General features: G+C 44.6%; 1 protein-coding gene across 1 annotated transcript in view; it reads left to right on the top strand.

Annotated features, from left to right (window-relative positions):
- esr2b (estrogen receptor 2b) overlaps positions 1-23,328 on the top strand; it is a 42,068-nt gene that overhangs the window by 10,106 nt on the left and 8,634 nt on the right. Inside the window, exons 2-7 of the mRNA XM_030117542.1 lie at positions 8,100-8,616; positions 9,960-10,162; positions 11,631-11,747; positions 12,913-13,278; positions 14,639-14,777; positions 19,389-19,522. Coding sequence (XP_029973402.1) covers positions 8,189-8,616; positions 9,960-10,162; positions 11,631-11,747; positions 12,913-13,278; positions 14,639-14,777; positions 19,389-19,522 — 1,387 coding nt within the window. The 5' untranslated portion in view covers positions 8,100-8,188. The remainder of the gene's footprint in view (positions 1-8,099; positions 8,617-9,959; positions 10,163-11,630; positions 11,748-12,912; positions 13,279-14,638; positions 14,778-19,388; positions 19,523-23,328) is intronic.

The raw sequence follows: 23,328 nt of genomic DNA, 5'->3' as shown, positions 1-23,328 counted from the left end.
TCACTGTTCGACCACAGAAAAACCGCCATTGCTGCTGACTTTCACTTCTTTGTTTTGCAGAATTCAAAGTGAAAAACGATCAAAAGTGAATCTGGAAACAGAAAATCAGCAGCAGAAAGAAGGAAAGGTATGAAAAACCGTGACGAAGGGACCACAAACCGTCCAGTGGGCCGGACCGGTAAAGTAGTGCTTTAATAGCCTTTACGTTTAAACTGAACATTTGTCTTTGTCATGACGCAGAGTGAGGAAAATGTCCATATTTTCACAGAAAAACTAAACAATTAGTCCAGAAAATCATTCAAAACTCAACATAGTCGATTTTGAAGAAACCACCTTTTGCTAGCTCCAGTGAAATGTCCTGAATCTTCTCCTCCAGTTGTTTCCCTCTGCGTGTTTTCCCAGACTCCCCCTGACAGCATGGCTTTGAGGCTAATGCTAGCGAGCTAGCTTTCCTGGCAGCATCTCATCTCAGCTTTGCTCTGTGTTGTGTTCCCTACTCTTAAGATTTCAAAAAAAAAACAAAACAAAAAAAAAACACTGTGAAACTTTTACGATTTGTTAGTTTATCGGGCCGTCTCACAGGCCGCTTTTGGCCCACGAGCCTTATGTTTGACATCATTGGTTTGGCATTTGTAGCTGGTGTTGCCAGTGTTGACAGGATGGGGTCTGGAGGGTTAATCTGGGTGAACGGGGCAGATAATCCTTCTGTAATCAAAGGTGCAGCGTTGTGAGAAACGCCGCTCTTCACTGCTGTTTGTTTAAGGCCGGATCGCTTGTGACATGTAAATGAAGCACGGGAATAAAAGATACTGCCCTTTGACCCCTGTGTGCCTGCCTGGTGGTTTACCATGGACGAGTGCCATGAGCCGGCAGTCTGTCCAAAGCTCAAACTTCAGCGCGCAGCGTCTGAGAGCGCAGCGATCCTGAAGCCACACAGGAAGAAGAGGGAGAGTCGCTCAAAGCTCTGCTGAGCTGATCGATCTGAACGGTGAGTGTTTAATCCTGGAGTCTGAGATCAGGGAAACGTCAGTGTCTCCGTTCTGTTGTGGTTCATCTTGAGTTGGTTCAGTTTAACAGTTTGATTTCCCCGAGTCTTCCCCCTGCGGCCGACCGCAGCCGCTCGAGCTGCTCGATGCTCAGAAACACCGCTGGTTGATCTGAACGCTGTGAGCAGACTGACCACCTTCATTACTGCAGAGTCAGTCTTTATTTCTATTAAATCTAAGACGCTTTAAAATGCATTTGTATATATATATATATTGCATTATTTTTTTGTGGATTAATTACATATTTCATTGGAATTTATGTAATTAGGTGTATTTGATTTAGACAATTAATTTTAGGTTTATTTTATATTTAAATTCAGTTTAACGGTTTTTAAAAACAGTTTGAACTTTCCTTTTGTTGTATTTGAAATCCCACTTTTTTATTCTCTTTCTTTAGTATAATTTTTTTTGTTGCATTCTTCTCTCTATTTCTTACACAATTACTTTAACTCATTTTGGAAGATTTTTTTAGGAGTTCTTTTTTAAGCTGTTATTAATCATCAATTGAAATTTTATGGCTTATTTAAATTTGTTCCGCAATTAAAATTAAATATTTGTATGTTTATCTTTTTTTTAATGCATTTAACTTCTAGGTTTATTTTTCCTTTTAATTTTACTCCATATTCTATTTATTACAGTTTTCTTATTTTGCTCTTACTATAAATATTTTGTTTTTCATTTATTTTTATTTATGTGATGATAATGTGACTTTAATTATTCCATAATTTATTTATATATCAGGCCTTCTATATATCTTATAGTGGTTTTTACTATATAATTCATAATGTAGAGATAGAATCATTTTATAAGGTTTTATCTGAGTTATTCATTAAAACAGGCATTTATTCTATCTTATGAGATCTTTTGTTCAGACTGTGTCGAGTCATATGTATTGATTATAGTTAGGTGTGGGTTTTTTCTTTTTACAATCAGTTTTGTTAGTTAGAATTCTGTTGTAAATGCACAGCAAAGGCCAGACAAATCTTTTTTTTTTTTTTTTAACTTTAATATTTTTTAATTATTGCTTTTTTTGGTTGAAGTAGCTGTACTGGTAAAAACTAGTATTTTTAAGTTGATTGAAGTTTTCCGGTCTGTTTCATGCCTCTTATTGGATCATCAGGTATCAAAGTTTTTCCCCTCAGCCAATCAGAGTTCAGTTGTCACGGCAACATATGTAGTTTTAAAACAGTAAAAGGGTATTTCTAGTGAAAGTATTTGTTGAAAAGCTGTATTTCTCTGGTTCGCAGCTCGTTGAAGGGGTTAAATGGCTTCACTCTGACATTTCCTGAAAGTGAAGATATTTACCAAATCAGACGTGTTTTCTTACGATACGACAACAAAGTACAGATTCTGAAGTCGTCTAATTCAAAAGAATCTTTGAATGTGAAAACATGAAAAACTTGCCAATGATTCCATGCCAGATTAAAGGGATTTACCTTGTTGTTTGCTGATTAATTGTTAATTTTGTTGGAAGGTTTTTGGGAGGTTGCTGTGGCGTGTTTTGGTCCATGAAGGTGAACTGAGGCCTGGTTGTTCACTCAGGGCTCGATGAACGATGTTCTTCAGGTAGTCTGGACTTGTCCCTCTGCCGTTCAGTTCTATGTCGATCAGACACCTCCACCCACGATGCAACACCTTCACCCCCACAGCAACACCTCCACCCACACTGCAGCACATTCCACCCAAGGCTCTGTTCATCAGCATGGGATGTGGACTAAGGACAAAGCCTACTGTCTTTCTGGACTCTTCCAGTCTCTGTGGACCTCCGTCTTAATGGACTCCCCCAGTCCCTCTGGGTCCCTGACCAACCTGCTGATGGCACTTGGACACTCTGAGGACTCTTGGTCTCAGAACTCGGAGGTCCTGGTGACCGGTTGTTTGATGTGGTCTTGGTCTCAGGATGAGTGCTGTTTACACACCAGCTACATTTGCAGCAGGACACTGATTGATCCAGTCATGTTGTGCATATTGTTCGTTGTTAGAGAAGAGCAGGTTGGAAAAAAAGCACTGAAACGTCGAACAAAAAAACTTTGAAAAGTTTAGAGAAGGCTGAATTCAGTTTATCTGGAAAGGTCGGAGTGTGTTTTAGGTTCATCCTGGAATTTCACCCAGAATCCAATGAATGTTTTTCTATCCTGTGGATCCAAAAAGGATAACCACAGAATTCTGGACCTGGATTTTAAAATATATTTAAATTGAGATTGTTTCTTAGATTATGTAGCAGGCTGGACGTCGGGTTTAATCCTGAAGTTCATGAAGACACGAGAGTCTTTTTGAACGGTACTCTCCCCTGATGGGGACCAGACTCCACACTTCTGTGGTTAAAAACTCTGCTTTCTGGTAATTTGTGACTGTATATTGCAACAGACATGAAAGCCAACTCTTTATCTGTCAAATCTTGAGTGTCCTTGTAAGAAATGTGCAAAATTTATACGAAACGTAGGGCGAAATTTCACCTGCAACATTCTTAGAAAAATAATGTGACGTTGTTGCACAAGTGCCACAATCCTACTCTGTGGATCCTGGGCTTTCATAAATGAAGTGATTCCAGATGTGCTGCCGCTGAAGGACTCTGCCTGTGAATGAGGACAGAGGTCTGTGCTGGTACACGGAGTGAACCTGGTAAGAGTTCATTGTTTTTGCTCAGAGGCACTGTGACCTGACCCGGGTGGCTTGGGTATTGATTGATTGGCAGAGCTCTGCTGCTCATGCTGCAGCAGCTTTTCGGACTGCTTTCATAAACTGCACTGTGGACGCAAGTGAAGAGTTGATTTGTGGGCGCAGTTTAGCGTACTTCCAGCTGTTTGGGCTGCAGCTGTGCCCAGTTTTGTTTTACAGTCGTCGCAAGTCCAGTCCAGTCACTGAGCGAGCCATTTCTGCTTGTTTTGACAGATTTTCTATTAAACTTTGAGCCCATACCTCCCTCTTCTCGGGAAACACATCACTGGAATTTGAATGACGAACTGAAAGGTAACTTTTTTTTTAGACATGGTGTTCTGGATAATATGGTGTTTCTCGCTCATGTAAAAACTTCCCATACTCTTTGCATTGCATTCTGGGCCTGCCAGGATGTTGGAAGAGATCTGGGTTTCTCCACGGTGTCTGAGATTTACTGTGCGGCGCTGCATTAGCAGCTGCTGCGCCGCCGATTCTGGCACTGATTAACCAGAGGAGGGCTTTGCTGCTCCGGCCTGGATGCGGCGCTCTGGAAGCCATGCGAGGTCACTCAGGAGGAATATTTAGAACTTTTATGTTCGGTGCCTGGAAATAAACGTTGAGACCTTAAATAATGTCATACAAATAGCATGAAGTTCAAAGGGGGCTGCCAGATCTCTCATTTGGATTGTAAAATATGTCAAATGAACCGTTGTTGCTGTTATGTGTAACAGATACCGGAGGATACTGTAATGACCCTATTAACTCACGGGAAATATACGTGACAGACACTGGCAACGACTGAACACTGAATTAGTGGGCCACATGTTGAAACGTTCACGCACTCGTGAGGTGAGACCAGAAATATCACTGTTTTATGAATGTTCAGAGCCGATGAATGGCGATGCTTCCACCCCACCACTAGTCGGAGCTACAGAGCCGACGGAAAGCTTCTTCCAGGAGATCATCCGAGGAAAGGAAAAAAAAAAGATGGTCAATTCAGCTCGTAGATGCAAAATAAGTGGGTTTACGATGTTTACAACTCCTACCCTGGACTGGGCCGCTGTCTGACGGCTGGTGTTGCGCCTTCAATGCAACATGCAGCAGATTGTCTCGATCCCGGAAGAAGGTCAAGATAAACGTGTTCTCATGAGGTCGTCTTCCTTGCGGTTGGCACGTGCGAGTCTGTGGGTAGAGGTTGCAGGGATGATTCCTCACAGCTTTATTCCCTCGCTTGTGCTTCAGCTAGGGATGCACATGGTTAACCGTTTAACCGTTAACCGATAACAGGAACTTTGACCGGTTAATACTATCGGTTAACTTTTTTTTTAAGCTCCAGCTGGAGCGGAGCTCTCCACAGAGCCCGTGCGTCTTCATGCAGCTGGCATTATATTACAGATATCAATGGTGGCGCTGCAGATGACTCCTTAATTCACCTATTTATTCCAGGTGCCTTCATGTTGTACAGTCGGGGAGGGTGTGTATCTTTGTGCGCATTGACGCATGTGGCACAAAACCGGCGTTACATTGAATATTATCTTTTACCTCCAGACGCCGCGGGTCGTCCAGATTTACAGTGAAATGGTTCGGTGTGAAGCCGCATCATCCAGATAAACATTAAGCTCCATCAGAACTGTTTAAAAATCGGATTTCAGAAGCTCAAACTTTATTTAGGAAATTAATCAGAACACAAAAAAAAAAAAAAAAATCACCAGCGCGCTCGCTCTCAACATAATTTAAAAAACAATAGGAGATGATTGAAGCCTACAGTGCTGTTAATTATATCTAAATCTTGTAGCTTTTTTTACATTTTAGATGAGAATTTGCTGTCATTGTAAATCCGCTGTTAAGCACATGTATTGTCAATGCGTTATCATTTAATATTAAAGTTTATTTAGCCTTTTTTTTTTTCTTTTTTCTGAATCGCGGGGGCGCCGCCGGAGCGATTCCCTCGGCAGACCTTCTCCTCCCTCCAGACAATCTGCTGTCTCCATCCACGAGATGCTGTCACTTTTACTGTCATATTTTGTTTTCTGTGGCGCTCTGGCGATGCGTATACCGGCGCCACCTGCGCGCAACGCGGTCACCGATTCTGGCTGCTGCGCGGACGTCCGCAGATCGGTCCGCGCAGACCAATGCGCAACGCACACCCACGCAGACATGTGAAGCATGGACGGGCTTTAAATCTTATCGGTTAACGGTTATTAACCGGTTAAAGGGCGTCGGTTAACGGTCATAAAATATATATAAAATGTGCATCCCTAGCTTCAGCGGTTGGATTTCACTTTGGCCTTTGCCTCAGATCGGCTCGCTAAAGAAAACTTTATCTTCTCTTCTTCATGTGGTTTTTTCTTTTTTTTTTTGAGCGTCCTTGAACAGTAACGGCGCTCATGGTCGGGCCGCCCCATCCCGTCTCGCTGCCGGGATGACAGAAGAAAGATTTGTTTCGTCTGGTTCGAGCAGGAAGAAAATAAAGAATTACGTACTTCAAAGAGGAAATCAATCATTTCCTTCTTGTCTTTGTGAAAAGTCCCAGTAGAGTTGAATCGGTGTAATTACTTTGGGAGAGGGTAGTTTATGGTGCTTTTGTGTGTGTTTCTGGGATCAAACATTAGTTTTCAGTGCTGAATCATATCTGTTGGTGCTGCCCAAAAAGCCCAAACTGTTAAATATGGACTGTTGAACTCATCACCGTCTTATTTTACATGTAGGAACATTTTTCCAAGAAGCTCTTAGCATATTGGTTTTTACCTCTTCCTCTCTTAAAAACTATTTGATTTGAATACATGCTGTAAGCTGGTCATTACGGGCCACTTCACCTGTTTTGATTGGTCACATTTTCTTTCTTGTTGTTCCCACCTGGTGTTTTTCACATTAACCGGGTTGCAGCATGTTCTGAATTCTTCACATCACCTTGTTTTCTTGAATCTTATCACCAGTGGAGTTTGTAGAAACCAAAAAAAAAAACGTGACACCTTTCGGTATTAAAAACTTGTTATCAACGCTTTTTGCGGCTGTAATTCTAAGATTAGCACGCTAACATGACAGGAACGGTTCAGGATGGGATGTTATGCTTCTTCCCCGATTCAATTTCTTAGGATTTTGTGGGCTGCCGATTCCATTTAAATTGCGAATCTTTGATTCTGATTATTTTTAACATCAGACTGTGTGAAAAAGTTTAGAAGTCTCAAGATTATATCAGGAGCCATATTTCCCCCAAAGCTGTATGTCACATCTGAGTCACACTTTTTCAACGTTCTTTTCAAAAGCTTTCAGTGTGAGTAAAACGAGCAAAAGTATAAAAAATGTTTTCTTAAACCTCTGATATTTCATTCTTGTCTTCTTTAACATACAGTACTTAAGATACTGGTATATTTAAAACTGCAAAACATAATCCAATCCAAAAGCACTGTCATAAACAATGGTGGCTTTTAAGTGTTTTACTCTAAAAATAATATATCTGAAATGTGAGTTGAAGTTACTTTCCTAAACTAAAAAGTGGACTACGTGTACATAACTAGTAAACTAGAACTATGCTAATAAGAAAGTATACCATTAGGACTGATGGTATACTTGTTCATAAAAGCATTCTTTATAAAATGAATATTGGATAGAATATGAGTTTTTTTGCAAATGGATACGAAGTCATTATTATATAGCAAAGAGAAAAGTTTTCACCCTCTGCTGGACAAAACTGGAAATGGTTTTTCAACTCAGCTTCTAAACATAAAACTAGAATGAAGTGTTTGTAGTTTTTGGGTTGGGGAAAAAAAAAATCCTGAAACAAAAAAAATCCTGTTTCTAATGTGACTCGTTTTTTCCCACCCCGACTAACAGCCCAGTGATTCAGGGGAAACCTAAAGGAATGGGAGATTTTTCTTCTACTGATGATTTGTTGCTGCAGTATTAACCCCATTTTAATTGTGCTTGAGACTCTGCTCTTCTTTTTAGTGTCAACATTTCTGTAGTGTTACTTTACGTATATTTCTGTGCAGCACTGTCACAGCAGCATTTTTTTTTTTTTTTTGGAGTGCTTTATTAGTAAAGTTGAGTTGAATACAGGTACGTGTGTATTGAACCACGGTGACGCCTTCTTTTGCTGTGTCAGGAATTTCCTGTCAGTAATATTTATTTTAACTACCACTTTTGTCACCAGTTATATTTGTGACACCGCCTTGTGGCGCAAAGTGGTATTACACTGAGAGGCCAAGTAGCTCTTTGACATGAGTTTACTTCATCAGAGCTGAAATGATGAAGTAAATTTAGCTCCGTTTGAATGAAATCACTGGAGAGATGGTCTGATTTTGATTTTGATTTTTTTAATTGAGATTTTTTATTTTTTAAGCTCGAGAATGGAACAGGATTTCTGAGAGTAACTCTGCGTTTCTTCCTCTCCAGGACGCCTGCGGAGGATCATGCAGTAGAGGAACCAGCTGCTTGGTCACATTATTCTGCCGTCTCGACTCGTACAGCCCGTTTCCTGAGCGATGGCCGCCTCGCCCGGGCTGGATGTTGATCCCATCCCTCTGCTTCAGCTCCACGAGGTGGAGTCCAGCAAGGCCCCTGAGAGGCCGGGCTCCCCGGGACTCCTGCCCGCCATGTACAGCCCGCCGCTGGGCATGGACGGCCACGCCGTCTGCATCCCCTCTCCGTACACGGACAGTAGCCACGAGTACAACCACGGACACGGACCTTTGACCTTCTACAGTCCCTCGATGCTAGGCTACAGCAGGCCGCCCATCACCGACAGTCCGTCGTCCCTGTGCCCCCCCCTCAGCCCCCCCTTCTGGCCCTCCCACAGCCACCCCAACGTCCCTGCGCTGACCCTGCACTGCACCCAGCCGCTCGTCTACAACGAGCCCGGCGCTCACGCCCCCTGGCTGGAGCACAAAGCCCACGGCTTGAACCCCAACAGGTACGACTCCACACAGACATCGGCGATATTGTGCTTTCAGAAATTCAACGTTTAGAGGAACGTTTCCCAACTTTGGGTCCAGGACGACACGGAGCACCGAGGCATTGACAGACTTAGAATTCTGCACGTTCTGGGACTCTAAAGGAAACCCGGGAAACCGTCTGATACTTCACTTTCTCAGTTCTGACTCTTGTTTCTGCGCGATAGTGGGAGAGACTCTGTGTGTTTGGAGTTACTGTAATGTTTTTGAAGGTCAGAGCTTGCAGAGCCGATTGACGGCTTGTCTTTAGGGACCGTCTCCGAGGAAACGAAGAGGGAACGTCCTCACGGATCAGGATAGGGTTTGAGCTGCTGTGGAATCTTACTTGAAGAAAGCAGGTAGAGACTGGACGGCTGGACTGATTTGTTGAAGACATCTCCTTTATTGGCAGGAAGAGTCCAAATGTTCAGGAGCATGTTGGGGGGGAGGCCCTGACTTTTGAAAGGGAACCAGTATGTGGTCTTAATGTTGTAAAGTAATGGTGAATCAGCAGGTTCTTGTAGAATCTTGAATCGGTCACAGAGTTGTTCTGTAGCCGTGTGTCGTGGTTCGCTGTCCCGTCCCATTAGATTTTCAGCTGAGCCAGTGGGTTGGATCTCCAGTGGAGTTAGGTTTTTAGCGCTTTCTAGCGTCTGGTGCAGACTGACATTGGTTCAGTTGGCCTGTGGTGCGACTCCTCGTTTGTCGGCTCACCGGAGAAAGCTGAACTCGGCGCTCGCTCTGTGTTTGGACTTGTTCTCGTTTTGGGGAGAGTCGAGCGTCTGTGGGATAATCCACAGCTTTGACTAATTTAAACTAACAGATTGGGAGCTGGGATCGGAAGTTCACCAACTCCAGGTCCGTTTTGGTGTTTCTGCCATCTCCATGGAAACAGACGTTGTTGTCAAAGCGTTGCCGTGTAAACACGGATCTTTCCTGAAACAAAAAAAGCAAAATGATTTGATTATAGTCTGTGACGGAATGTGCATTATTTATTTCCCCATCATCTTGGTTAAGTTTTAGTTGCATTTTGTTTCTTTAAAATCGAAGAACAGCTGAATGAGACTCTTATTTCAAGCATCTGAGTAAGAACGGATTTTACAAATTCATTTTCAGGTGCTGTAAAAACTTGTGTTCATGAAAATAGAAGTGATTCCCACCTCAAAGCTTTTAGCTAAACTTGGTATTTATCCGGCGGCGCTCCTGACAGACGCCGCCGCCCTCTCTCTCTCTCTCCTCGCCGGATGACTAATGGCCGGTGAACGGCGGGCTGAAAGCGCCGGTGTCAAGCCGTCCCTCTCACGGATCCTGTTTCCTCCCTCAGCGCCGTCATGGGCTGTAACAAGCTGCTGGGCAGGAAGCTGGAGGACGGAGTGGACGGAGTGAAGTCCTCCTCGTCCTGCTCCTCCGCCGGTGGGAAGGCCGACATGCACTACTGCGCCGTGTGCCACGACTACGCCTCCGGCTACCACTACGGCGTGTGGTCCTGCGAGGGCTGCAAGGCCTTCTTCAAGAGGAGCATCCAAGGTAGCGCCGCCTCCGGCACGATGGCGCCGTCGGACGGAGTCTAAATCCTGAAGAATTGATATCGAGCAGCAAATAGCGGCTAACAAATCAGCAGAACATGATAGTTTGTGTTATTTCAGCTAATTTGTTATGAAATATCACCGTTAATTTTGCTTTTCATGAACTCGGAGGATATTTTAATCTTTATTTTGTGGATTTACGGCAGTGGCCATCACGGTACAACTCCTCTTAGAAAAGTTCAAGATCGAGGTTTTTCTGACATTTTCAAATGAAAATGTCATTTTGGCTGTTCGGGACGTTCAGCGTCACTGGGAACAGGTTTTTTTTTTTTTTAAACAAACGGACCCTCCTGAAGCGTTGAGTCCTGTTCTGCACGGCCGTAGTTATTATCACTGGAGCTCAGCGACGCCTCTCTACCTCTATAACATTATACATTTACTACTGTTCACTGACCATCGTCTGTATGTGGAGACGCCTGTTCGATGCAGCAGATATCGACCGTCGTATAGGCGTGGCTGAATTATAAAAGTCAAATCATTAAAGGATAATAAATGAATATAGCACATATATAAGGTTCAACCTGTGGGACAATAAAGAAATAAAGGATGTTGAATAGAAAGAAGGAAATCATTTAGATGAACTAGGACTTATGGTTCAGTGAGTAAAGAATTACCGTATATGCATAATTTGGAGGATCTAAAAAAGTCCATCTTTTGGCATAATGATTGAATAAGAAATAATTCATGCTACATATGAAGTGGGACTTTAGAAAAGTCAGTAATCTGCCAACTACTGTCAGATTTGAAACGGGGAGTAATGTTTCGCACACTATATGTAAAGGATGGCATTAAATGCATCCCGAAGCAGTGAAGGATGATTTTGTGACCGCTATAAACTCAAAACACGTGCGCTAACTCCACCCGCCCCGCTGGGGGAGACCGGACGTCAAACCCACTGTGGACACGGACTTCCTGTGGACACGGACTTCCTGCGTCCACAGACGCGTCCAAACAGGATTTTTCACCAGGAGGATTCATATTATGTCCATTTATTAAACGAGACGCGTGTCTGGATGTGAATGTGTCTCGAAGTGCCTCCGCCCCGCCCACACCTGCCAGCCTGTAGAGGAAAACAAACACCGCTTAAATATTAATTCGCAGTGAGGCAGAAGTGTCACCATCTAACACTCATACGTTCATTTTAAGTATGAATTTCATTTGTTTGATATTTTTTGAGCTGCTCAGAACCATTTGAAAGACTGAGTGGTGTTTAAACTGATTTTTGACGGCTGAAGCATCCCTGAAAACGCAAAAACACAGTGGACCCAGAGAAAATAATTTTTACGTATTTTCAACTAAATTTATTTTAAAAAATGTAAATTTCTGACTTGCCCCCTCCAGAGGGAGGTTTTATTCCGCTGGGGGTAAGTTTGATAATCACTCTTCGAATGGGTTTCTTCTCTTCTCAGGACACAACGACTACATCTGCCCCGCCACCAACCAGTGCACCATCGACAAGAACCGGCGGAAGAGCTGCCAGGCCTGCCGCCTGCGCAAATGCTACGAAGTGGGGATGATGAAGTGCGGTAGGTTTTCCAAACGCGTTTCCTCTTTAGGTTCATGGAAACCTCCAGCATGAATGTTTTTAACATGAAGTGGAACTCATTAATAAGGGTTCTCATACTTCTATAAAACTCCTCCTCTCAGGAACCTTCAGCAAACATTTGTGGCATTTTGGTCCAGAAGACATTAAAAATGGCAAAATCTCAATTCCAGCTGTTTTTACTGAAAAAGTCGAAGCTGTTCAGGTTGATTGTTTTTCATAAAGTTGATGTAGCTTTCTGCAGCAAGACTCTTTACTCAGCGTTTTTCAGTGAGTTGTCAGTATTTCTAGGTCTTTGTCATTTTTGTGGTCTGTGATCTAAAACCGTTAAACGCTCTTAACTTTACAGGTTCCAACCTGTTTCATTGCCACTCTCTGTTCTTCGTCTTTCTTTCTGCTCTTTGTTCGTTTTTAAAAACAGAATTTCAGACTTAAGCTGCCGACTTTCAGTCCGTTACTCTGTGATCAAACTGTTACTCTGCAGAAAGATTTCACCGCAGAGCCTTCAAACTTGGATTTTAGCTCGGTAACTCTGAAAGGCCAGGCCAGGACTCAGACATGGGAACGTCTTCTTGTGAGGCTCAGGCGGACCAGTGTTTTTAGCTGTCACGTTAGAATCTCTGTTTCTCATCCACAGTTCATTGTTGGGTGGCGCTGTGCAGCAGTGGGATGCCGTCACCTCACAGCACGTGTGTTCAGGTTCGAGGCCCTGGTGTTGAATTTCCTATTCTCAGTTTAAGTACAAAAAGAGAGTCATTTTCCAAATGGGAATCGAACTCGGGTTCCTTGTTTTCAGACCGTTTAGGTTCAGTTTCACTCTTCTATGCGAGGTAACAGGTCTGGGCTGAGAAACTACTTTCAGCCTTGATATTAATGAGGATGGAGAGCTTACCACTGCGCCACCGTGCCGCCTAGCGTGTTGACTGTCAGTGGACGGTCTTGTTAGGTGTTGTTTTCATAGATTATATTCTGCTGACGTGCTTCGTGTGATAAGAGCGGCTGTGGATCAGTGGGCAGAGCGAGTCGTCGTCCAAGCCTGAGTCAGTGGTTCGATTCCTAATCTTGATGTACCTTGAACCTCGTGAAGCAGTATAAACGTCTCCAGGCGAGGCGTGAGGTGATTGACCTCCGACCCCTCCCCCCTCCAGGCGTGCGACGCGAGCGCTGCAGCTACCGGGGAGCCCGGCACCGCCGCGGCGGGCCGCAGACCCGGGACGTCCCGGGCCGGAGCCTGGTCCGGGCGGGGCCGGGCCCGGGCCCCCGGGCCCAGAGGCAGCTCCACCTGGGGGCGCCGCTGTCCCCGCTGAGCCGCCTGCCCCCCCTGCCCCAGCCGCACCACTCGGCCATGAGCCCCGAGGAGTTCATCTCCCGCATCATGGAGGCGGAGCCGCCGGAGATCTACCTGATGGAGGACCTGAAGAAGCCCTTCACCGAGGCCAGCATGATGATGTCGCTCACCAACCTGGCCGACAAGGAGCTGGTGCTCATGATCAGCTGGGCCAAGAAGATCCCGGGTAAGGTTTTCCTTCTTTTCATAATCTACCGATTCTTTTTCTCTTAGGTCGTTTTTTTCTGCTTTTCTCAAATGTTTCATTTGTTCTCTTTTCCTCATTCTTTTGTTTCATTTTTATATTTTTCTGCTCGTTCATTCTTCCAGATTTCCTCACATCTACTTTCTTCTCGTTCATGTTCATTAATTCTCTTCTTCCTTTTTCATTCATTCATCCTCTGTTGTCTTTGTTATTCTTCTCCTTTCTTTCGCCTTTCTTTTTCCTCCTCTCCTTCCTGATTGTTCCGGAGCGTCCTCCTCTTCCTCCCACCAGCGGATCGACTTCAGCATCTTTGTTTTCCTTTCCATCTTTAGCTTTCAGGCACTTTCTTGCAGCGCAGGAAAAAAGCCGATCGACTCCGTACAAATTAAATCAAGCGAAGACAGAAGTGCGAGCTGAACTTTTCTGATAAGTTTTAAAGTAAATAGATGATTAACGTGTTCTTCTGAAGAGGGAGGGAAGGAAAGAAGGTCTAATCTGTGTGAAGAATGCAGCCGTCGTCAGATTTAACCTCGTGGGTCTGATTCCGTCTCCATCAGCGGCGAATCACATTTACAGCTAATCCAGTAACACCGAATCATCTACAACTTTTAATTATCTTTTTCTAAAAAAAAAAAAGAAGGTAGAACCGTTCAAAAATCGGTATTTTTTTATGGAAATTTTCAGCCATTAAGTCCGAATATAATCCGTCGTCGTCTGGTTTTTGTGCTTAAATCACGTTTCTGCGGCGTCAGATGAACATTCTGTTGTGTGGACGGAATAAAGGCAGATAATGAGAGCCTGGGTGTGAGCGGCCGTCTTGATTGGCTCTCTTTGGGTGACTTTTCTTCCTTTCCCGCTCACTCCTCCTCCTCCTTCCTCCTCCTCCTCTTCCTCCTGTGTTCGGCCCAGCAGGTAGCTTCTCGGCAGAGGTGTTAATGCGCACGGATCACAAAGACTCCCACTACTTATTTTTTTTTTTAAATAAAAACCATCTTCCCAGAATTTCCTTTTGAAACTGTATTTTTCCTGATTCTCTGGCGACTTTTTCTCTTTTTTTTTTCTTCTTCTTCCTTCACTCAGTAGTGAAAATGAGCGCTCATTGTCTGCTTTCTAAAGGAGGCGAGGCAGGTGAGCAAGGCACCATCAGGGTAAATACAGAGTGGCAGAAGCAGGGAGTGTAGATGGGATTTATTTAAATTTGCAGTCATTTCACGACAGAAGAAAAACGGTGAAACATGTCAAAGGTACGTCATCTGAGATGACGTACCTTTGACATGTTTCAGCGTTTTTCTTCGGTCTAAATCAAAAACATCAAATGACGGAATCCGAAATGTGTCTCCAGGCTTCGTGGAGTTGAGTCTGGCGGACCAGATCCACCTGCTGAAGTGCTGCTGGCTGGAGATCCTGATGCTGGGCCTCATGTGGCGGTCCGTGGATCACCCCGGGAAGCTCATCTTCTCCCCGGACTTCAAGCTCAACAGGTCAGACCAGCCGTTCTGGAATGTTTCAAGGTTGAGGAAGGTGTGGAAGTTCTAGACCAGGGGTGTTCAACCTGCGGCTCTGGAGCCACACGTGGCTCTTCAGTCCCTCTGTAGCGGCTCCATGAAGCTTTCACCACCTGATACGTGAATAAACGTTTCACCTATTTTTAAATTATTATATGATCCGTCACTCCTGGTTCAAAAGGGACTCAAAAAAGACACAAGTAAAATTGGGAAAAATAGTAAAAACCACTAGAAATGGCGGGAAAAATGATATAACAGCTTAAAAACCTGAAATTTCTAGCATAAGAAAATGAAATGTGGCAGGAAAAAGCATACAAAACAGTTTAAAAAACAGTTTAAATGGCTGAACTAGCTAAATTTTTAAAAACTGTCACCAAAAAAAGGCCTGAACATAGGAACAAAACTGTAAAAATGAGGTACAGAAATATGTTCTCTTCATGAGGTTCAACACTATTCTGAACCGTAGTTAACACTTCATGAATGCATCATAAGATCTAGTTTTTGCTGGTCTTTTTTGAGAAATGCTCTTCAGTGGGAATCTGCTGGTCTTTCAGAGTTTGTCCCGTAAAGAGTGAAGGACTTCCATCCGGTTCCCGTGTGGCTGGACGATCCAGCTCGTGTCTGCGTCTTTCTGGAAACGTGTTCTAGACGTTGGTTTCCTGCAGAGGGTTCCGGAGATGCCCCGACGTGTGTGAACATGTGAACGCGTCCCGTTAATCTCACGTTCTTAACGTTCACATCGCACAATAAAAGAGGGAGTTCACTCACCCTCCAGATATCAGCAGCATATGTTTTCCTGCCAGAACCTTTTTATCTCGCTCTGTTCCCATCCACACTGACCTTCAACTTTGGCCAGACAGCCGCCGGCTGGCGCTCTCTCGCTCTCTCTCTCTCTCTCTCTCTCTCTCTCTCGCTCTCTCTCTCTCTCTCCACGCTCTGCCTTCATGGTAAACATGTGGTAATTAGTTACCAGCGGAAACCTGCAGCTTGTCTTTCATCGTGACCGGGTCGTGGTGCGAAGCTTCAGCAGCAGGCTTTATGGCCGTAGATTCTGTTGGTGTGTGGAGAGTTTTGATCGTTTATATCTGATTTATCTGATCTGAAACTGCCAGGAGGACAGTAAAGTCAGCGGACAGTGGTCTGCAGCTCTCCTGGTCCTGTTCCGCGTTCTCCTGGTCCCGATAGCGCAGTCACAATTATTACAATATAAGCCAATAATCAGCGTTGTATCCCTAAATGTAATCAGCTACTGTGCTCGTCTTTTGTGACTGTTGAAAGGTAACGGCGTCAGTCTGTTAAAGCTAATTATGTAAAGAGGAAGAAAAGAGACCATATATTTGTCAGTTGCAGTTATTTGCGATTGGTCCATATTCTCCTGGTCCTGGTCCCAGTCCAGATTCGGTCATTCTAAACGCTCGTCGTTTTGAGAAGGTTGCTGTGTAAACGATTCCCCAGAGTCCGGAAACCTACAGGGAGAATATGCAAACTCCACAGAGAACGATCCTCCTGCGGAATCAGACTGCGAGCTGGCAGGGCCGTCCACTACACCATCGTGCCGCCTGTTCGTCTCCATTCCCAACCGTTGTTTACGCTGCAGACTGCTGGACGAGTTTCCAGCAAATCTGGATCAGTTTGTCTGGAGTTTGCATAAATGTCAGATATCAATCACCAGGTAAACAAGACATCTGTAAAGCTCGTCTCACGGCGGATTGGTCGTTGCATGACAATTTTAGAATTCTTAATCGTGAACCGGTAGAGCCAGGATGACCTTTAAAGTCAAGATTTGTTGTGGTGCAGAAAACAAAAAACCGAGCGATTACGACCAGAAATGGAAACATAAAGCCAGTTTAAAAGAAACCATCTGGTGGAATGTCAAAAAGAAATTCTGTCACTATTGCATTATGGGGTTTTTTTTTAACAACCCCCCTGACAATATGGATTTCAGGCTAATGCTAGTTAGCTAGCCTTCATGGCAGCCCGAGTCTCAGTGTAGTTGTGTCTGAGATTTGTTTAAAAAAAAAAAATCTGTTTTCTTTGAGATTTTTACAGTTAGCTTGTTGGTTTGACGAACCGGGTTTGAGACTCTTATGGGCCGGTTTTGGCCCACGGGCCTGATGTTTGACACCCCTGTTTTCGAGTGTCCAGAAGCTGCTGGACGGGGCATCCTGATCAGATGAAATAATAACTTTCTCCAGATTTGAGACTTGTTCAAGACGGCTTAAAGACTTCCTTAACCATGAAAATTAAAAAAATAAAAGGAAGTTATTTTGGTCCAAATCCCAGAGACTCAATCAGCGACTGGACTGAAGCTTTTCATTCACTCTGCCTCCTCCTCCCCTCGCCGGACTCCCTCCTGTCTGTTTACTGAAAGGTCGACGTCGTCAGCGCAGCTTGTTGAAGGTCAGCAGTGGGAAATGAATGCGATGCGTCGGATTGGTGGAAACCTTCAGTCAGTACGAGCTTTTCTCAGATGTACTGCTCTCATTCATAAACTGGCGTGTTGCATGTTCTCCCTGTGTCCTCTCACTGCTGCCACAGTCCAGAGATGCTTGTTGGTGGTTTGTGGATGTTCTGAACCGGTTGGCGATCAGGCTGGATCTGCTCCAGCTGCCATGAGACCTTCATCTGGATGAAGCCGTGGAAGCAGATAGAGCGGAAGTGGAGCAGTGGATCCTCCGTGGCGTCTGAAACCTCTTTATGAGGTTGAACTTCAACAAAGAGCCTCTTGAGCACAGACTTGCTGTTGGTCGTTTTTGCTGAGTGAGGCAGACACGCAGTCTGATTCCCTGCCAGGCTCTGCTTTTGGAACAGTCAGATCAGTCGGTGACTTTAAATTGGCGCCAAGTATAATTTTCAGAGTTTTTCCGTCGGCTCTATTGGAGCTGGTGGTCCAGGTTCTGGTGCTGTTCTTATCAGCTGGAGTTTGTTCCAACTTAACGTGACCGAATAAGGTTTTCTTCATCCTAATGTGTATCTGGCGGTTTACAAGTATTTGGAGTTTGATCCAATTTTCAACATTTCACTTGTGCATTCCAACCAAAGTTATCTGCAAAACGACCAGTTTCAGCATTTTCCTTCCCACAGCTTTATAGGTTAAGAGGATTTTAAATTGTATTCTAGATTCAACAGGAAGCCGGTGAAGAGAAGCTAATATTGTTCTGATGTGATTTCATTCTCCTTCATCTTTTTTGGGCTGTTTTTGAGCAGGTTTTTGGTTTTTCCTGGTGTGTGTTGACTGAGTCCTGAAGAGAAATGAGAGCGCGGAGGTAACCGAACTCTGTTCTGTTCCTGAGGACAGCGGCGGGGCTGACCTTTCTCTTCCACACTACCAGGGAAACTATCGCTATAGGCTTAGCTTAGCCTTGGCGTGTTCTCACAACACGGCCTGGTTTCCTCTGGCAGCAGGAAAACATCCCATCCACCGCCGCTCTAATTTCCTGGTTAATCCGCCCTGTTTTCTCCCTGTTTCATCCTTCCTTCTCCCTCCGTCACACTCCGTTTCCACCTTTAGTCTCATTCTCACCTTTTCCCCCAAATCAGCCCCATTAGAAATGCTAAATTCTGGAGAGCTGTTTTGGTGGCAGTGTTTTAGTGGAAGCTGTTGGACCTGGAGTGTTTTTAAAAAGGTGCAAAGCTGCAGCAGGTGACGGGACCAGGAGTTCTGAAGCTAATCAACACTTATCAGGGAGGGTGAGGCCCGAGGCTTCGTCCCCAGTCTGCTGCCAGCTGCATACATTAGCATTGCTGTGGCGACGCCTCGCGTTAAGGTGCATTACTTCTCTTACCTGGGATAATTGGCTCATTCACATCACGTCAGAAACACTGAAAAACACAACTTTTCTGAAACTCTGTTGCTGCCCAGATGTGGATGAGGTGAATCCAGTGTGAGCTGTTGACTCCTGAATTGATCACTGCATCTGCATCACGTGTTGAACGTTTTCTGTCTTTCTTGGTCGTTTTGGTTCTCTCTGTATTTCTTGTTTGTCAGAACCCACTAGTACCTTTACATGCTAACGGCATCGTTTCTGATGTTTCTGTGTGAATGAACAACCTTTTTAAAACGTTGCCGTTTGAACGGGGCCTCGAACATTCAGTTTTTAATCACACGTTGCACAGCAGAGGTTTGACTGGAGACTCTCAGAGGCTGTTTGAATGTGAACGACTCTCTGAACGTCTGGTCTTGACCTTTTTCTGAATATCTCTTGTCTGCGGTGTTCCTCAGGGTTTTCTACTCAGACCTCTGCTTTTACTGGAATCTGTAGCACGGCAGCGGTTGAACGTTCAGGGTCCAGCGTGTGTTTTCATCACTAAAACTACCAACAGCACCAACTCGCCGCCCGCCACACTAACTGCGTTGTTTATGGTGTTTCTGCTGTTTCCATGGAGACACACTGTTTTTAAAACATACAGATGTGAATCTTTTCTGAAATGAAAAGGCAAAACCGTGAGCTTCCAGTGGAAACGTCATGTAAATGAGGTGTAAATGTCCATCATGTCTGCATGAAACGAACGTTTTCAAATCGATCTGAACATCAGCCGCTTCTGTTCTCCATGAAGGTGTGTGTTTCATTCATCGTGTCTCCTCAGGGAGGAGGGGCAGTGTGTGGAGGGCATCATGGAGATCTTCGACATGCTGCTGGCCGCCACCGCTCGCTTCCGAGAGCTGAAGCTGCAGCGGGAAGAGTACGTCTGTCTGAAGGCCATGATCCTGCTCAACTCCAGTGAGTCCACCGGCCGGCTTCTGTGTGTGTGTGTGCGTGCGTGTGTGTGGTGTGTGTGGTGACGGTTACATAACCCAGATAATTTTGTTGATGTTTGCTGAAACAATAATCTGGAACAAAGCGGGTCAGTGACACTCGTCACTTATCGAACACGATAAAAACCCGACATCAGATCGTTCAGTATCGTTCAAGCCGGTTTCTCTCGCTCCTCTCTGATAATGGAAATCTCGTTTTCTGTCTCGTTCGCAGAGAATCATAATCACTAAATAAATTGTGCTCTTTTGAATTTTTTCAGTTTTCACCTTTGAACTTTACAGCAAATCATTGGAAAATGAAGACCTGTGACGTGGTTTGGTTTGGTGTCAGGAGGGAGCTGCCTTCATAGGAGTGTTCAGGTTTTAACCCAAAGCCACTTTTCAGAATCGGCTGACTATTCATTTATTTATATCTTTACGTTTTCTTCACAAAATAGTTTTATGGCAATAAAGTGACTTTTCACTGATCCAAAAGCTTTAAAGAGCCCCACAGACACGAGCTGACGGACAGACCACACCATGACAGACAGAAGTGCGTGCGTGCGTGCGTGCGTGCGTGCGTGCGTGCGTGCGTGCGTGCGTGCGTTTAGTTTGCTTTATTTCGATTTGAGACGTCTGCAGTTCGTCGTCATACTTTATCGTCGCCTCTCCTCCTGTTTCCGTGACGACTGAGCAGGTTGATTTGTCTCTATAGCAACATGCCGACCGCGGTGCCTGACAACAGGAGAGTGTTGTGTTTCCATGACGACAAGCTGGAGAATCGCATTTTCATGACTACCGAGCTTGATCGCACACGCACATACGCACTTTTCGTAGGACTGGAGTTTGCTGTTGTGACACTGATCTCAGTGACATCACGAGATGGTCAACCCACGAAACATTACGAAATATGAAACAGGACTCGCGATACGAAATAAAGATTAAAGAAAATCCCCAACAGTAGGAAGTTAAGCAAAAATCTCATTTTCTGTATTTTATTCTTTATGCAGACATACAAAAAATAATGCTGCATCAATACAAAATAAATTCTCTTTGAAAAAAATCTAAAATCAGCCCAAATAGAAACACAAAATCTCAGTTGAAAAGTTCTTTGTTTCTGGAACAAACAGGATAAGTACAGCATAACTACATTGTTGCTGCCTCTCTTCAGTTCAAAACAAAATGCTTTTTGAAAAAGCAAAAGTTGTAGTGTTTATCCTTGGACTACGATGCAAATGCAAACAAGTTCGCAAAAGTGCTTTGTTGTTGTAAACAATTAGGACGGAACAGTCCTCATTCCTCCTCACAATAGTCGGCGAACTCTAGCGGCATATTTTGCACACGGTTCTTGTTTTATCGGCAGTCTTCTCACTGTCCTCTCGTCGTTTACTTGAGAAGCCAAAATAGGTCCACAGCATAGATTTCTATAGAACTCTATGGTCCACACCACCGATTTATTTGACGAAGGAGCACCAGCTAATTCAACTCCGTCTCCCTCCATTTTGCTACGGTAGGCGAGGAGGGTCAAAAATCATCAGTTCAGTGGTGCGCGTTTGCGTTTTTTATTTCGTGCATCTTTGAATTTTATTTCATCATTTTTTTTATTTTGCAGAATTTCGTGGCACGAAATTTCGTTACACCCCTAGTGATATCAAACCCTCTGCGTGTGCCGTTAGCTTATCGTAGCTCAGACTAGCGTGATCGGCTGCGGCCGGGAAATTCAAGCCATCTGATCCGGATGAGGAGCCGCAGCTTCGTTTGAACTCTTTCAAAGTTTCGCTGTCGTCGTTGATGAAAGCGTGTTTTTTTTTGTGTGTGTGTGTGTGTGTGTGTGTGTGTTTGCGTGTCGGCGCGGGGTTACGGCGAGGACTCGGCTTGGATCTCCAGCATCACGTCTCATTTGCTGATCGGAGATGAAACGACTGTAAAGATGGACTTTTATTGTGCGCCGACTCAGTCTGAACGTCTTTCATGTGTGTCCAGCGGTCACCGTGTCCTCGCTCTGAACCCCCCCGAACCCCCCCAGCAGGTTAGAGCGAGGTGATCGACCTGCCGCTCTGTCCACATTACACACTTTTAACACACACACACACACGCATGCAAACACATGCAGGTAAACACTCAAATTTAGTAGTTTTGTCACACACACACACACGCACGCAGTTTAACAATTTCATCACAAACTCAGGTACACACACTTTAAACATGTGCATAAAGACACACGCACAGACAAAACACATAAATACAGATGTGCAAATAAGCGCATGCATACACAAACATGCACGTTTACATACACACGCACATACACATCCTGTACTTCTCTGCAGCTGGGGGTCAGAGGTCAAAGGTTCGAATATTTGGGGAACAGATTGTGTAAGAAGGAAGCTGAGTTGATAAAACTGAAAGAGGCTGCGTGTGGTGTGTGTGCTGCGTTTGTGTACTTTGTGCGGTGTGTGTGTGTGTATTTTGTGTGTGTGGTGCCGAGCGCCTTCCCTCTGCCGTCCTCTAGCGTTTCATCTGGAGAATCCGTCGGGGTCATCAGGCGGTGTGTGACGAGCCAGATGGCCGCAGTGGAGAAGTTGTGTAACCTCGTAAACGTCTGGGTTGCTTTGAGTTGGAACATCAGACGCCGATGTGAGGCTGCGGTGCTTCACGCTGCACAGCCGGGAGTCAAACACACTTCTGAGATAAGGGAGATTAAACGGGTCTGTCAGCTGATCGACGTTACAAACTCCATGGAGTCAGTCGTGGAGGGAATCAGGTCAGGTTAGTGAGAACGTCTCGGTTTCACTCGGGGATCAGAGACATTCTCCTTTTGGGGTGAAAGTTTGAATTGTATGTTCTGCCCGGTCTTCATGGCAGCGTGGAACACCATCGAGAAAGGCCCCATCATCGAGGGACTGAAGGGAGGGAGGAAGTCAAGTATTACTTGTGTTTTAAGATATTTTGGAGAATTTGTAGGTGTGAGACTTTATGCAACATTCTGCAGATGACTTAAAGCAGGGGTGCCCAACCAGTCGGGAGTGTCCCCAGGTAGACCGCGAGGTGCAGGGGGGGAAAAAAAAAGTTTGTGCAATTGAAAAAAAGAAAGAAGAAAGCAATAAGTGTGTGCACGAGCGAGCCACTGTGTGTGTGCGCACGCAGTATGCTCCATACATGACAATCATCACGCCTGTGATGCACACTGGATGCGGTCCGACTGCGAAACGGCTGCGTTCCGTCTACGGAACGGAATCACCGCATCACCGCCTGCAGTGTCTCTGCAGTCCGCTGGAGGCTGTTGCCAGATCTGTCGCTCTCCCCCGTAAACAATATGAAAGCCGTTTAACTAATTAGAAAGCAGCCCAAACCGCCATCTCGGTTAAAAAAAAATGCACGTTAAAACCGTATTTGTATGATAAAAAAAACACGTCATAAACACAATCATTTCATCAACCCGTCCGACGGGTGCTTCTTTCAAAAAAGAAGCTTGATTTGGCAGAAACCCGCCCAATCTGGCAACACAGAGCCGCTCCGGTCATAGAGCTGTTTGGAGTCGTTTGACTTTCCTGCAGTGACGAAGTACCAAACCGTTCATTCTTCTAATGCGTATAATGACTACATCACGCTGTTCTGTATTCCACCAGAACAATTTAAAAAATAGAAAATTAAGGCAAAAAAACGACATAGATTTTATTTTGAAAATCACTTATTTTGGTACAACAGTGAAACAAGCTCTGGAGAGAAGAGATCTGTCTCCTGACTGGCAGATTAATCACGTAAAGACTGAATTCTAGTTTCCACACAGACGTG

Source organism: Salarias fasciatus, chromosome 19, assembly GCF_902148845.1.
Source record: "Salarias fasciatus chromosome 19, fSalaFa1.1, whole genome shotgun sequence".
Classification (NCBI taxonomy): domain Eukaryota; kingdom Metazoa; phylum Chordata; class Actinopteri; order Blenniiformes; family Blenniidae; genus Salarias; species Salarias fasciatus.
This window is presented reverse-complemented; position numbering and strand designations above follow the sequence as displayed.